Here is a 16596-nt window from a genome sequence, read left to right as displayed (position 1 = left end):
ATATATATTTGTGAAATTTTTTGTCAATAACTAATAATACTTTTAAAAAATAAAAAATATAAATATCAAATTTTTTGTGTATGTGTTTTTTAAATAGTTATCTAAATATTCTTATAAAATTTTAGATCAAATGCATAAGCGGTTTGTCACAAAAATTGTTTGTCACTTATAAAAAATATTATTTTTGTCACGCTTTTAAATTATTTGAGGATATTTTTTGTCGATAACAAAATTCATGTGTATTTTTATCAACGAAAAAATTATTCGAGTGCAATTTTTGTAAAATTATCAAATATTTTGTGTTTTCCAAAAATTACTATTATGTAAAAAATTTAACCTTAAAAAATATATTTATTAATTAGAGTAATTATCCAAATTAGTTTCTGAGATTTTTAAAATCGGACACTTTAGTCCTCCAACTTTTGAAATACACAAAAAACTCTCCCAAGAATAATTCCGACAGACAAATCCATCCTTGGCAATGTTTCTCCATCAATGACAAATAAAAAACGCTAACGTTGAGTCCCGAACTAGCACACGTGGCAGTCAGTTGTCCACGTGTGCAAAAAGACAGATTAGTCCCCAGGCTTAAACTGCGTCGTTTTGGAGAATGGACTATGTACAACCTCTCTGTTTTTCTCTTTTAAAAACAAAAAGACTCAAAACCCACCCTTTCTTCTTCAATTTACAGAGAGAACTTCAACCCTTCTTTAACGTTAAACCCCAAATCATTGCCCACATCATCGCCATCATCCTATTTCATTTGTTTCACCTTTAACCTCCATCACTCACATTCAACCGTGTCACCCCCAACGTCACCATTCCGTTTGTCGCCGTTACCTTAGCGCCGAGTCAGACGCAACGAACAAGTGGATGTGACCACTGAAGACTCGCATTGAAGGAGATTAGAAACTCATTGTTTATTCTTAGCTACCATTATAGTAATAGTGATGAGTATTTTATTATTTGGCCTAGGGTTTAGAAATTTGTGATAGAATATTGTAATAGTTTATTCATCCTCTCTGTTTTGGTTATTATTATGACATAAAACGAAAAAGAATGAACCAGGAAGTAGGAATTTTCATTGAACTTTGTAGTGGTGCTTGTTTTTAATAAATTATTATATGTTATGTTCAGTGATGGAAGATTTCGTAGTTCCTATGTTCCACCATAGTGGTCATTTTGAGAGGCATAACAATGGAGCACTACTGCACATTGATGGTAAAGTAGAAAGGTTTCTAAGGATGGACCTTGATCTCATCTGTTTCTTTGATCTACTGACTATATTCAAAGGTTTAGAATATCTAGATTACAAAAAGATGTTTTGGTATGATCAAATTGCTGGTGATATAGAGTTTGGATTGCATCCTATTAAAGGAGACTTAGAGATTAATCAAATGTGCGAAGGGTTAATGAAGAACAGAAAAACTGATGAAATGTGCATTTTCTTTGATCACCGAATCATGGAAACCTCAGTTGAGGAGGCTAGGGATGAACCTGGCGATGAAGCTGGAGATGAAGCTAGTGATGAGTCTAGCAATGAGTCTAGTGACGATGGGTATGAAAGCACAGAGGATGAGTTTTATAGACCACCTCCCCCAGGCTTTGATGATAAAAACAGTGAAGAAGGGTGTGTGATTGTGAATAAGAAGACCAATAGAGGAGAAAAAAATAGAGAATAAACATAATGCTTCCAGGAAAGAACAACAAACTATGAAGAAGATGTCTTAGAAGGAGGTTAACAGGGGCTCAAAGAATACAAAGACTTTAAAAATTAACAACAAATCTCATGTTGGGCCAACTATTAATGGGCCTAATGTTAGGCAGTCTAATAATGTTGGGTCTAAATTTAGTGACCCAAGTTCAGCTAGGCACAACCATGCTAGTTCAAGTGGTGGTGGCCCAAGAAGTGGTTGTGGTCCAAGAAGTAGTGGTGGTCTAAGTTTTGTTGAGACAAATTCTGTTGGAGCAAGTGATGATGAACAATAAGAGGCTGAAGAAGAGGTTGAGCCTGACCCTATATTTGAGTATGAGTCATTTACTTTAGTGACACTAGAAAACTATAAAGATGAAAGAGAAAAGTATGAGTTTCCATAATACAATGAAACAGCAGGGTTTGGAGAGGTTTACTTTGAGTTGGGCATGAAATTTGCAACAATTGAGTCCTTCAATAATGCTTTAATGTTACCTTGCAGGTATTTCTTGTGTTCATGCTTTAACTGCTATTTCTAGGAGGGGTGACAACCTGAGGGCTATGTATATCCATTATTGAAAATTGGGGCAGCAAGGGCCACATACCCAACCCTGCATCCAACTAGTGAATTCAAAAGAGTATTGGGATAAGATTGATGTTATTCACCCAATTTCACCTAAGTTGAAGAGACCTGTTGAAAAATCAGTGAAGAGAAGAATGAAGGAGCCATCTGAAAATGAAACAAGTGGTTCAAAGGTGAAAAAGATATTTTGGGTTACATGTTTTAAATGTGGAGAGACTAGACATAACCAGAAAACATACAAAGGTCCTCCCGCTCCAAATAGAAGATCAACCAACTCAAGAAGACGTACAAATACTCAGTCAACTGCTGAAATCACTAACCAAGCAGCAGAGGAGATTCATGTCTCCCAGTTAGCTCTCCAAGCACAGGTAACACTTGTGCTTCTTTGGTAAATTGATAGATGGTAGAGATTGTGTTGGACTTTTTATAATAATTGAGGGATTGATATGTCTTTTTTTAAATTTTTTGGGATTGATATATCATTTTTTAAAATCTTTAGGGATGGATTGTAGTTATGCTAAACAGTGATTGTATTTTTTTGGTTTGGTTGCAGAACACTAGCACACCTCAGCCAACTCAAATACCAATTCATGTAAGACCAAAACAGTTAATTATTAGGCCACAACACTCTCTAACACTCCAATCTAGCACTCCATCTCCTATTCCACATCCTCATGCCAATGAAAGAATCTCATCAGAAACACTGATAGCTACAAGTAAGGACACTTCTTCAAAGATGTTCTAATTCATTCCAAATTCAGGTTTCAAGGCTCTAAGAAAGAAGTGATGACATGAGCTATTTTATTTTAACTTTTTCGGTTGGAATTTCATATGACAAAAATATCAAAACTTTAGTTTCTCATTTTGACCATCTAGAAATATTATAAAAATTCTCTATTTTAGCAACTCATGCTACTGCATGCATGATCTATTTTGGCTTGTTCATACTCATACTACTACTAAAAATGTATAACATTACTATTTACTGTTAATGTGGTGCTTGAACCACTCAATATATGGTATTAGCTATTATATATATTTCGAGTAGTGTTTGTTTTAATTGCAATAATTTAAATTCTATATCATTCAATTAACAACTGATTGTATATGCTCATAAAGGATAGAGCTTACATTTCATTTTTAGTGCCTAGATAATATATTAATACAAAAATACAATAATAACTATTATTTCAGTAATAGAAAATAATATGTTTATTATCTTTGTTTAAGAAAGGATAGTTCTTTACAACTAAGTTTTAACAATTTTCAATTTTTTTTTAAAAAACAAACGTGTTTGACAGCCTAAAATTATTTAAAAAAAATAAAAATAAAATATATCACTCTAAAAGAAGTGATATAAAGAGTAACATATATAGAGTCAAATTGTTAAGGACTTCATTCATTCATAAGTTTGAATTTACATCACTAAATAACTAATATTTTTAAAAAATTAAGATCCAACAATAACTTAAACACAACAACACAACTTGCAGCACAAAATACACAAATAAAATAAATTGTCTTACACTAACTCTTCTTGCATTCTTTTTTTGGCTCTGTATTTTGACACATCTCTAGTGCATACATCTTATTTTGCAACTCTATCAATTTATCTTGAAATTCTCCAATAATACCCACTAAATCCTGTAGTTTACTAGTGTCTTCCACAACAACCTTCTTGAAGCTGAGATAAAAAACAATATCAATCCAAGTGAAGAACTTGCAATATAGTTGATTTTCCTGCAATGAATCCAATTATTGATTTTGCTCAGAAGCATTCTTAAGATCCAAAATGCTTGTTATGCAATAATTTTGGTTTCTTACCTTGTACATGGAACACCCAAAAAATAACTTTTCAGAATTCTTCGTAACGGTTGATTTGCATATTCTCGCGTGATACCCACAGAAGCAATTCGGGTCTTTTCTCTTTGCGAAGTCGATTTTGCTTAACCCTCCCTCACTCATGCTGTCCTAGCTTAGTCTCGCTTATCGGCGACTAGACGCAACAAAATTTTCGTTGCTAACGGTCGCTGAAGCATTAGCCATTATAGAGTGCAAACAATAGAGTTCTAGATGCACGCAAAGGGGGATTCCATCTTCACCCAATTTCAAAATTTCAAACGATGTGTTTGCAACCCTACACCGATGTCAGGGACTGATCTATTTTTTTGCACACGTAGACAATTAACTGCTACGTGTGTTAGTTCAGGGTTTCACGTCAACGTTTTTTGTTTGTCATTGACGGAAAAATATTGTCAGGAATTGATTTGTCTGTCGAAGTTAAATTTGAGAGAGTTTTTTTGTGCATTTCAAAAGTTGAAAGACTAAAGTATCCGATTTAAAAAAACGTCAAGAACTAATTTGGGTAATTACTCTATTAATTATTAGAGTAAAGTGACAATTAGATGCTCGAAGATGTTGACTTTGGACTAATTAGTCCTTGAAGAAAAAAAATATTAATTAGGTCCTCTAAGATAGCAAATGGTGGACATTTATATCCTTCTGTCAATAAATAGTGCAAAACGAAACCGAATTGTCCATGTATTTTGTTATTTAAAGTGGTGCATGTCTCGTTATTGTCACATGAGCAGGAAAATATAGTTTTGGACAGTGAAATATTTAGTATCTTTTGAGTTTTCATATATTCTTTATCAGTTACTCTCTATTTATCACAAATTCTATCAAAACAAGTGAAGTTTCGTTCCAAAAATTGTTATTTACATGACTATCTTTAATAGATAGACATGTCAAAATAATTAACAATAAATATAAGTATTATCGTTAAGTTTTAGTTGATGAATTGATAGAAGAATGTCATGTATCCACTGTTTGCTATCCAGATGATCAAATTAATATTTTTTTCTTTAAGAACTAATTAGTCCGAAGTCAAAATTTTCAAGTACCAAAGTATCACTTTACTCTAATGATTATGTACTGACAAAAAATATCTGTGTTTGAGAGAGAATTATTTATTGGGTATAAGATGGTGGTTTGTTATGGTCATTTGGAAGTGGAAGTGGAAGTGGACGTGGGAAAGCCAATGCTGGACACCTCACAAAATTCAGAGTCCGGATCGTAAAATGAGCGGGTGAATTTTAGCCCACGCCTATCCCATTGAGGTTAATGAAACGCCTCGTACAATCTGACACATTCTAACCTGGGTTTTCAGGTTTATTATAGAATTGTGTTTAACCCCTAAAAGATTCAGATTTTAAAAAAGGCATACCATAATATTTTTAAAGATGACCCATAGGATTTAATAAATTGCTGGACTCTATCCTTGACATATGCAGCCCGAGTTATTTTATTGAGCTGAATACGTATATTTTACATGAGGGCCGGCCCAATTCGTGGTTTGGCAAGAATGTTTCTTAAACTTTTTTTTTTAATTCATGACCATACAAAAAACAAAAAAAGAAACTCCATGAATGAGAAAAAGTGAAAAAAAAAAGTGAAAAATGAAAAATAAAAATATCTAACGGATGGTAATTTTTAAGAAAATTTCATCCGTAAAAAAAAAGAGAAAATAAAAAAAAAATTCTTTAACAATATGTAAAATAAAAAAGAGGAAATGAAAAACGAAATCCATTCATAATTCATACTATTGATTAAAAAAAAGCCCACAATAGAAAACTTTAATATGCCAACATCTTAAGATCAGATTCAGAAAGAGCTGTAGTTATGTATTCGGGATGCTGATGACAGCCATGAAAATATAAACAAGCGAATCTACACTTTGAAGCATAAACATTTTGAAGACTTTCAACACATCTGTATTCTTTAAGATGGAGTGTTGATGGTAAGTACATTTTGTTTGTGTTTCGTATTTTTTGTTATTTTGCTATGTTTGTAGAATTACTAGTACATAATTTTGTGGAAAAAAAATTATATATATATATATATATATATATAATAAAGTAATGTGATTCTAGTCATTTTACAAATATTTTATGATGAATAAAAATTTTTAAGAGTAAAATTAAAAATAAATATGTGATTCTAGTCATTTTACAAACATTTCATAATGAGTAAAAATTTTTAAGAGTAAAATTAAGAAAAAATTATTTAGAATCAAAGTAATGTGATTAAGTGTAATTTACTTAGATGTGGTTAAAAAATAATTGAATAACTATATACAATAAAAAATTGATATTAGTGAAGGATAAAATTAAAATTTATTTCTATGTATCGTTTTTGTCTCCAACGTTTTCGTCCTATTTAAGTCCCTAACTCTTCAAAATCGTCTTACTTTTGTCTTGCCGTCAATTCCGTTAAAAGATTCCTAATGACAGGATAACATTGAGTCAATTTTAAAATGTTGGGAATTTAAATAGGACGATTTGTTCAAATGTTAGAGACAACTTTAAAATTTATTCCAAATGTTAAAGGATAAAAATAATACTTTATTCTTATATATACTATATGTACAGAATTTTACTAATAATATAAATCAATTTATAGGAAAAAAGAAATGTTTACAAACGCCCAAAATGAGGTCCCTGCTAAAGACCTAAAACTTTAGATTTTGTTCTAATTTAGTGAACTTTTTTTAAAACAAATCCCACATTAGACCTCAATTTTATTTGCCCCATATCTGTTAGTTTTTTTGTTCGTTCAGTTGCCAAAAAAAAAAATTATTCTCACATGCACCAAAAAAGAAAACATTTCTCCTGATCCAACTTAAAGACCCACAGTATATCCACAAAATTATTTTAAAAAGTACTCTATCCTATATGTATATTATATATCCACCCCACTGGGAATAGGCCAAAATGAAAATTCGAAAAGACATCTTCTACCAAATTTCAGGTTAAAAGCAAATCCTCCATGACTGAGCCACTGAATTTTTAGAGACAGGTGTCTAAATTTTCCATTACCACGATCGCAGGACAGTACAGGCGTCTCGGACACCTCATTTAGTGAGGCGCTCCCTAAAACCCACCAAAATGAGCGAAAAGGCAAAGCCAACAGCCTCATTTCGAATCCCAAACACATCTTCTACTACGTGCCTCTTACTCAAAAGTCAAAACCACCCATGGCGGACCGCTTCTTCCCGAACTCCATGCCCGAATTCGTACCCGAAACGGCGCCGTCTACCCCTCTTGAACAACAAGAAGCCCTTACTGTCGGCGACTCACTCCCGAAGCTGCTTGCCATGCCCCACGCCCCACTCTGGGAGCGTCTCAAACGCGCTGCCCTCGACCTCAAAGAAACCGTACCCACTATTACCAATCTCTGCCATCACACGCACTCTCTTTCACTTCCACGCACGCTAACCTCTCGAATTTGTGTTTGTGTCAGATAGTGGTGGAGACTTGGGGGTTATCGGGCCAGCGCGCACGTGACTTCACTCTCTATTGCGGCCTCCTCGGCACAGCTTTTCTTCTCCTCAAATCGTACCACGTGACCGGAAACGCAAATGACCTTGCGCTGTGTTCCCAGGTTGTGAAGGCTTGCGACGCTGCTTCTGCCACCTCCAGGTTCTCATTTTCTAAATATCTTATTCTTAATGTGCAGTTTCTTGGAAGTTAGTTAGTTAGAGGTTTGTTAAGTTTAAAGGTTGAAACATGAATTGAATGGCAGGGATGTGAGTTTCCTTTGTGGGCGTGCTGGTGTGTGCGCCCTTGGGGCTGTGGCTGCCAAGCTCGCCAGGGATGATGAGTCCTTGAGGTACTACTTGGCTCAATTTGAAAAGGTATTCTACTACAATTTATTTTAATTCGACTAAAAATGGTAGGTTAGGTAACTGAGTTATGGAAATTATCATTCACTACTAAATTTAAGAAAACAATTTAGGGCTAAACATGGAATGATGATTCAGGATTATTTATGAGTTCTCATGTTTTTGTTTACTTTTTGAAGGGAAGAACCTCAATTATAGCACCAAAAGGTTCAAAATTCTAACAAGTTAATTCTTAAAAGAGAGTTTATTAATAGTGAGTTATGTTTACTAATGGGCTTTACTTGTGTTGCCAAAAGATGTTTTAGGGCTACTTTGCTAGCAAATCAAGCTTTTAGGTATTTATTTATTTGTTTGTTGGTATTTTAAGAACCAATTTGTTAGTACATTGACCATTGTGGTATCTCAAGAGCATATAATTATCTCTTTGTTTGGGATTAAATTTTGAACTTTGGGATCGTTTGAGGACCAAATTGGTGGTTCTCCCTTTTCTCAAGGTTATTAATGTGGGGGTTTGATGCAGATTAAGCTACCAAGAAGTCTTCCTGACGAGTTGCTATATGGGAGGGTAGGTTTTCTTTGGGCATGTTTATTCTTAAACAAGCATCTTGGTCAGGGGACAGTTCCGTCCACTTACACTGTGAGTTTAGTTTACCAACAAGTTTTGCCTTTTTTTGGAATTTGATTTGCGTTGAATTGATCTCAAAGAAGGGTTAGGATACTGGAGATCTAAATTTTGATATTGTTGTCAGCGTGTGGTTGTGGATGAAATCATAAAGAACGGAAGGGCAATGGGTAGGAAATTGGGAAGATGCCCATTGATGTTCGAATGGTATGGAGAGAAGTATTGGGGTGCTGCACATGGACTGGCTGGGATTATGCATGTCTTGATGGATATGGATTTAAAGCCAGATGAGCTTGAGGACGTCAAGGGCACCCTTAAATATATGATACACAATCGCTTTCCAAGTGGAAACTATCCTGCTAGTGAAGATGATATAAAGAGAGACGTCCTTGTGCACTGGTGTCATGGGGCTCCTGGAGTGGCCCTCACCCTTGTCAAAGCAGCTAAGGTAAAAAGGATCCTTAAGACTGTTTAAAAGCTGCAAAATTTCTTATTTTGATTTATGAAACACTTAATTATGTAATGTCATCATTGTTAAACACCATTTCCCTTTCTTGTTTGATTTCACTTTGCTGTTTTATGATATGCAATATTGTGGAAGCTGCTTATTTTTTCCCCCTTAAAAATAATTCTTTGTGGAAGTGCCAGTGTCAATAATGCTGTTTGAATGTCCATGTCAATCATTTATTATTAAATGTTTTGTCACAAACTAAGCAGTTAGGACAAATGCACAATTTTTTGTTTACCATGTTTTAATTTCTATTTGTTACTTGTCTCATCTCACTATCATGGGACACTTGTAATAAACTTTCTCTTGAAAAACTCAGCTTTTTGGAGATAAGGAATTCTTGGATGCTGCTATAGAAGCTGCAGAGGTTGTTTGGAACCGTGGTCTACTTAAGCGAGTTGGGATTTGCCATGGTATTAGTGGGAATGCATATGTCTTCTTGTCACTATACCAACTAACCAGGGATGCAAAGTATTTATACAGGGCCAAAGCTTTTGCTTGCTTTTTGCTTGAGAGAGCTCATAAGCTGATATGGCAAGGTGAAATGCATGCAGGTGATACACCATATTCCTTGTTTGAAGGGCAAGGAGGTATGGCTTATCTCTTCTTTGACATGATTGACCCTACTCAATCTAAATTCCCAGCTTATGAACTATGAGAAACAACATATTATGTATGGGAGGCCTTTATGTATGATGTAAAATCAATGTAAATGGAAATGTGAATAAAATGACTAAACGAGAGTCTTAGACATGATATGTAGCTTTTGCTTCTTAGTGGTAGGCTATCCTTATTTATGCATGATTTTTCCCTCTTACAACTGACAAAACTCTTCATAACTTCCTTTTGTGGTATGAGATTGCCCCTTTTAATCTCATTCTTTGGTGTGAAATTAGTCGCCAATGCTGAATCTGGATAGAAGCCAGAAGGCTAAGTTTTGTTAAGGGCGTTTGAGAGTTGAGATATTAAAGTAGGGAATAACTTTGAAATTTATTTAATCTTTAACACTTCTCGTATTTTCTTTTCCTCAAAAATTCCAACTCATACGTATCCTTGGGTTCTTAGCACAATGAAGGAGGAATGCAACCTTTTTAATTTTTATCGGACATTACAGTTTCAAATATCAAAAATGGTAGGAAAGCTGTTTCGTTATTTAGGATGAGGATTCTTTTTAAGTTAAAATTAAATTTGAAGTTTTGAACCATCAAAATGAACTTGAGTTTACTGTGATGAGTATTAGATTGGAATTGAGCAGCAGTCAATGTTTCAACTTTCAACAGCATTCATTGTTTCTCACAACCACTCATAAGTTTCTAATAGAAGGCTTGCACGAGGAGAGAGCTAGACATTAAGCTAAAGTCGCCACCTAGTTAAAAGGCCACTGAAATGAGTGACATTTTTGCATTGTTGAATCGAACTTGTTACTTGTTGCTTTTCCCTCGGATCCTGTCTCTAACCCCCGTGATTTAACCTCCCTAAATGGAACAAGATTAGATGTAGTCATGGGAAATGATTTCTTGATCTCTTAATCGATGGTGTAAAGCCGCTAAGAAGTCGTCTTCATTTAAGACAAGGCGTAGAAAAACCGGCACACAGAAATCACTAGCCCTCTCTCCAAAGTCCAAACGAATCTGTGAAGTCAAAATCCTCCCGGTGCATGAGTGCATCCTCAGATATATGTACGGGGATTTTGAACTAAGATAGCAAAGGATAATCTGAACGGTGTGTTTGATTTAGGGTTTGAGTTACAGAACGTTCAATTGTTTGGAGTGGCGTCGTCCCGCACAGGGTTGAACTGTTTACTTGATTTGTGTTGATTGAGAGGGTGCTTACTAAAGAACGACTATCCAGACTAGGTGTTATTGATCAGCGTGATAATATTTGTGCTTTATGTAGTAAGGCTGTTGAGTCTGCTTTTCATCTGTTTGTTGGGTGCGAAATCACTTGGCAAGTGTGGAACGCGTGGCTGTTTGCCCTTGGAAGGTCATGGACCATACCAGGTACACTGAAACAACACTTCGAGGGTTGGATACATGCGCCACGGAGAAAGATTGAGAGAAAGAGGTGGTTGGTTGGCTTCTTTGCTGTCATTTGGGCAGTTTGGCTAGAGAGGAATGATCGAGTATTTAATAATCATGGCTCGGGAGTCGTGGAAATAATCAATAAGTCCTTCATGTTCTTTGACGAGTTGCTTGGTGGTGCTCCCTTTGGTTGTTGATGGCAACGCCGGAGATGGCGAAAGGTTGATACCACTCTTCGAGTTGTTAGTAATGTTTGTAATTTGATATTTACTTATGTTCTGGACTCTAGTTGCTCCACTTTGCTGTGTTGAGCGCGTTTTAATTAAAAAAAAGGTTCAATTGTCTGGAAATTTTTTTCTTACTAAATGCATATGTGATTCTATGCTTCGACTCCTATTTATTTAAAGTAACAAATTGTAGTTTTTGTGTTCAATAATTACGGTTGGCTAAATGATTAAAGAAATTTATTTTTTTGAATAAATGACCATTTGTACCCATGAGAGATGAAAACGTCTACCCATGAAAGCTCGAAACTAATCTTGTACCCATGATAGATGCTGCCTGTGTGACAAAAGTGCCCTGACTTAAATCTGAGCTTGGTTCGTGGGTTTCCGAACTTACGTGGCACTCCCAACCTCCCCCCCCCCCCATCTATATGACTTTGGGAGGTGGGAGTGCCACGTAGGTTCGAAAACCCACGAACCAAGCTCAGATTCAAGCCAGGGCACTTTTGTCACACGGACAACATCTATCATGGGTACAAGATTAGTTTCGAGCTTTCATGGGTACAAATGTTAGCGTTTTCATCTCTCATGGGTACAAATGGTCATTTATTATTATTTTTTTGAATAAATGACCATTTGTACCAATGAAAGATGAAAACGCTGACATATGTACCCACACTAAATCAAAACTAAACTTGTACCCACGCAAGATGTCCTCTGTGTGACAAAAGTACCCTGTCTTTGGAGGGTTGGAGTGCCACGTAGGGTACTTTTGTCACACGAAGGATATCTTACGTGGGTACAAGTTTAGTTTCGATTTAATGTGAATTCATATGTCAGTGTTTTCATCTTTTATGGATATAAATGATCATTTATTCTATTTTTTTTGGCCAACATTCACTTTACTATATAATCTATTTTCATATAAAAGCTGTCAAACATAAATCAGGCTAACACTGATTTATTTTTCATCAAAATTAGGGCAAATCACAATAATAAGCTAAGGGGAGTAAAATTTTACACGAATCAGCCAAAACAAAAACTGCTTCATGAATTCACCAATGCACGTTTATATGTAGTTCGAACCAGCTAAATTCGAACTCTATTTCTACATAATTCGAACCAGCTAGGTTCGAATTATACACAAACACACGCACACACTAATTCGAACCAGCTTGGTTCGAATTACACACAGTAATTCATGGTATAATTCGAATTATGCTGTTAAAAAATTAATAATTTATTAAAAAAAAGTTATTAAAAAATTTATTAAAAAAATTAATAATTTAAAAATTAAAAAAATATATATTTTATTTCATACGTTAAAAAAAGCTAACAAAATATTTAATTACGAGACTTCTTTAAAATATTAATGAGCTATCAATTCGAATTCCATACAATACTTTTCTGTCCATTTTTAATAGCTCATGAATATTTTTTAATAAATTTTTTTAATAAATTTTTTTTAAATTATACTACAAAAAATATTTTATCCTATGTTAAATTATATTAAAAAATATATTTTATTCTATACAAAATAATTTTTAAAAATGGTTTAAAAGATATTATGAGTACTATAAAAGTTTGTAATATTATAGTGATTTAGGTAAATACATGATAAAAATATTTTTTTCCATACAAATATTCAAGAATGGGCAGAAGAGTATTGTATAGAATTCGAATTGCTCACTATATAATTTGAATCAGAGTGATTCGAACTTCCCATGCGTAATTCGAATCATGTAATATCTCATCATATAATTTAAATAATTTTATTAAAAAATTATCAAAAATATTTTTTAATAAATTTATTTAAATTATACCACAAAAACATATTTTATTGTATGTAACTAATGACTTAGAACATTAAAGAAATACTCTACATAATCACTAATAATTTAGAAATTAAAGAAAAAATATTTTTATCATGTATTTACCTAAATCACTAGAATATTACAAACTTTTATAGTACTCATAACAACTTTTAAGCCATTTTTTAAAATTATTTTGTATAGAATAAAATATATTTTCTAATTATTTTGTATGGAATAAAATATTTTCTTTCATTTCTAAATTATTATTGACTATGTAGAATATTTTATTTAAAATTTGAGTACATGCATGTATTTACCTAAGTTATTATTAATAAATTATTAATTTTTTAACAGCATAATTCGAATTATACCATGAATTACTGTGTGTAATTCGAACCAAGCTGGTTTGAATTAGTGTGTGCGTGTGTTTGTGTATAATTCGCACCCAGCTGGTTCGAATTATGTAGAAATAGAGTTTAAATTTAGCTGGCATTACTGGATTCATGAAGTAATTTTCGTTTTAGCTTATTCACGTAAATTATTTTCTCCTTTGGCTTATTTCTGTTTTTTGCCCTCAAAATTAAGTTTGAAAAATCAATATGATGCAAAATTCCTTTTACAAATTTTAATAAAAAAGCACAGTAGTTCTTCTGCCTTCAATGTAATAACAGGAAGTGATTACCATTTGGTTTTCTTTAAGGCAAATGTTTCAATTTGATTATATCAGTGCTGGGAACCCTTTAAAATTCAGATTGATCGAACTGCAACGTGAGGAATCAAAAGTGGTTGGACTAAAATCAATGTTACTGTTTTTTTTTTTTACCAAAGATATAGAGACTCGAATCCGCAACCTCTTAATTGAGTATGAGGAGACTCTGTCATTTGAGCTATTGCTTCTTGGCAAAATCAATGATACTGTTGATCTGATTACTAGGCTAAATGGCATCAAAGGTAAAAAGGTACTAACTGGAAACTAAGCCTTACCAGTCCCGAATTCAAAAATCTTTCTTAATTTGTGGAAAGAATTTTGTTACACTTATATGTTTGGGACTTCGTTATCATAAAAAGTAAAGAAAAACATGCCGTGTTTGGCAATTTGCCAATTTGGGGGATCTTTAATTTGGGTAGTTACTAGTTAGTAGTTGCAAATGATAACAGGTGGTTGCAAATTGCAATGTCAAATCATATAAAAATAATACCATTCAAACAGTTGAAACTGTTCTATTTTTTTCCGTGGAAAAGAGTACACTTGGAACAAACACAAAATGGACGATAGATAACAAAGATACGACACCTCTTATAGTGACCCCTAACCTCATGAGGAAACAAGTCACACAGAATCCAAAGGGTTATTAAATTTGAGCCTAGCTAAGACATTTTATTGCAGAGTTGAAATAAATTACGAAATGTGAAACATGTTTTAATGTCTATTTGTTAATGAAAAATCTAAATAAGGTTTGCTGGAGAAAATAATGTATAAACGCAGTTTTAAAAATATTTTATGAAATTGAATTATTAATAGTCATCAATGATATTTTAATGGTGTGAAATTTCATCCAATGGTTCATTTTTCTTTACTGGTTACATGCTGCTGGCTAGAATTTGAAAAAGTTGTTGGCTCCTAGACTTTTCGTACGAATTTATTATACTTATGTTTGAGTTAGATATAGTTGAATTTTAATTGTCATTAAAAAAGGAGATAGGAAAAAAAAACTTCCTGTGAAATTATACTCCTTTCATAACAGTTGGAAAATCCAGATGTACGTTGATAATTCAACGGAAAAAAATAAGGAAAAAATAAGAAAAAATAAGAAAAAGTTTGATTGCGGCATTAAAACAAACAAGAAGAGCCTAAAATGCTTGTCACCATATATTTCCAATCCTTGCCACTCGCCAGTAGTAATCGCCACGCATTATGAAAATAGAAGCCTGTGAAGTGTGAACAGAAGAAGTACACAACCCATAAACCTTAACTCTCAGACTTCATAAAAACCTTCACCTACCCCTGTTGCACATATTCTGTTATATTAGAAAACATTTAAAGGGCTCTGAAGATGAAAGAAAGTTGTAGAACAGGAGAGTATCAAGTCAGGGTTTAGCTTTGCCTTTGGCCAATGAATCACTAATTGCAGGTAACTAACTAATAATTATATTCTAGTTTCCTTTACTTTGCTTAGGATTTTTCACTTCTATCTTGGGCACTGCATGCTAGTTCATGATTCATGTTGCAGCTGATAGGAAGTGTAGGGGAACAATTTTTTTTCTTAAAGTAAATGACAATTAGATTCTTAAAGATGTTGACCTTGGACTAATTACTTCTTACAGAAAAAAAAGTACCCTTCAAAATAGCAAACGATGAACATGTATATCATTTTGTCAATAAATAGTATAAAACGAAACCGAATTGTCCATATATTTCGTTATTTATAGTAGTGCATGTCTCATTATTCTTGTTATTGTCTCGTTATACAACGATGTAGGTTTAGACAGTGAATCATTTATTATTTTTTCAATTTTCATATATTCTTATTCTCTATTTATCATCAATCCTATCAAAATAAGTGAAGTTTCATTCCAAAAATTGTTATTTATATGACTATATTTCATAGATAAACATATAAAAATAATTAACCATATATATAAGCATCACCGTTAAGTTTTAGTTGAATTGATAGAAGAACATCATATGTTTACTGTTTACTATTTTGGAAGTCCAAATTAATTTTTTTTCTTTAGGAATTAATTAATCCGAAATCAAAATTTTCAAGAATTTAATGATCATTTACTCCTTTATTGTAAAACTTATCATTTCATTTGAAATTTATGTATCATAGATCATGACTATAAATTTCATATTAATCCAAAATTATTTTGACATAATTTTCATAAAACAAAGTAACAATAATATAAAAGTTTAAAATGCATATTGTTAGATTATGATCTTATTGATGTTCAATTTTTTTTTTTTTAAAATTTAGTACAAATAACTTTTAACCATGTTAGATGTTTACCAAAATTAGCTATTAAAATTAATCACTAATATAAAATATACAATAAAATATAAAATACACATTAACAATGAATTAAATAATACATAATTACTGATTTTTTTTTTGTGACTGCATAATTACTGATTTTAGTATGCACATAGTATTTTTTGAATAATTTTTATAATAAATCATTGTTATTCAGTGATTGAAGCAATAAAAATAATTTTCAAGACAAATATAATTTTGTTTAAATCTTAACTTTTTATGTAACCCTTTATATTAATAACGTTACAAATTTTTTAGAACAATCAAATTAGATAACTAGTTTTTTCAACTAATAATCAAATATATTATTATTTTCACTATTAAGAGTGCAGACAATAGAAAATTGGTTTATTTTCATTTCTTAGTCTAGAAACTAAACTAGTGTCACACATATTGTCCATAAAACAGGACAG

At 32.8% G+C, this 16596-nt stretch overlaps 2 protein-coding genes across 3 annotated transcripts in view; both read left to right on the top strand.

Annotated features, from left to right (window-relative positions):
- Window positions 5338–9966, top strand: LOC107629879 (lanC-like protein GCL2). Of its 2 annotated transcripts, XM_021118374.1 has the most exons (7): window positions 5338–5356; window positions 7223–7491; window positions 7578–7756; window positions 7860–7971; window positions 8480–8596; window positions 8709–9029; window positions 9409–9966. In XM_021118374.1, the coding sequence occupies exons 2-7, from the start codon at window positions 7312–7314 to the stop codon at window positions 9745–9747; spliced, it is 1248 nt and encodes a 415-aa protein (XP_020974033.1). In that variant the 5' UTR covers window positions 5338–5356; window positions 7223–7311; the 3' UTR covers window positions 9748–9966. The 2 variants fall into 2 exon arrangements, with proteins under 2 accessions (XP_020974033.1, XP_016188302.1); XM_016332816.2 differs by lacking the exon at window positions 5338–5356 and having other exon boundaries at window positions 7137–7491.
- LOC107629880 (primary amine oxidase) overlaps window positions 14931–16596 on the top strand; it is a 6701-nt gene continuing 5035 nt past the window's right edge. The window contains exon 1 of the mRNA XM_016332818.2: window positions 14931–15280. The gene's annotated coding sequence lies outside the window, so the exon portion shown is untranslated. The remainder of the gene's footprint in view (window positions 15281–16596) is intronic.

The sequence above is a fragment of the Arachis ipaensis genome, chromosome B03 (assembly GCF_000816755.2).
Source record: "Arachis ipaensis cultivar K30076 chromosome B03, Araip1.1, whole genome shotgun sequence".
Taxonomy (NCBI): Eukaryota; Viridiplantae; Streptophyta; class Magnoliopsida; order Fabales; family Fabaceae; genus Arachis; species Arachis ipaensis.
This window is presented reverse-complemented; position numbering and strand designations above follow the sequence as displayed.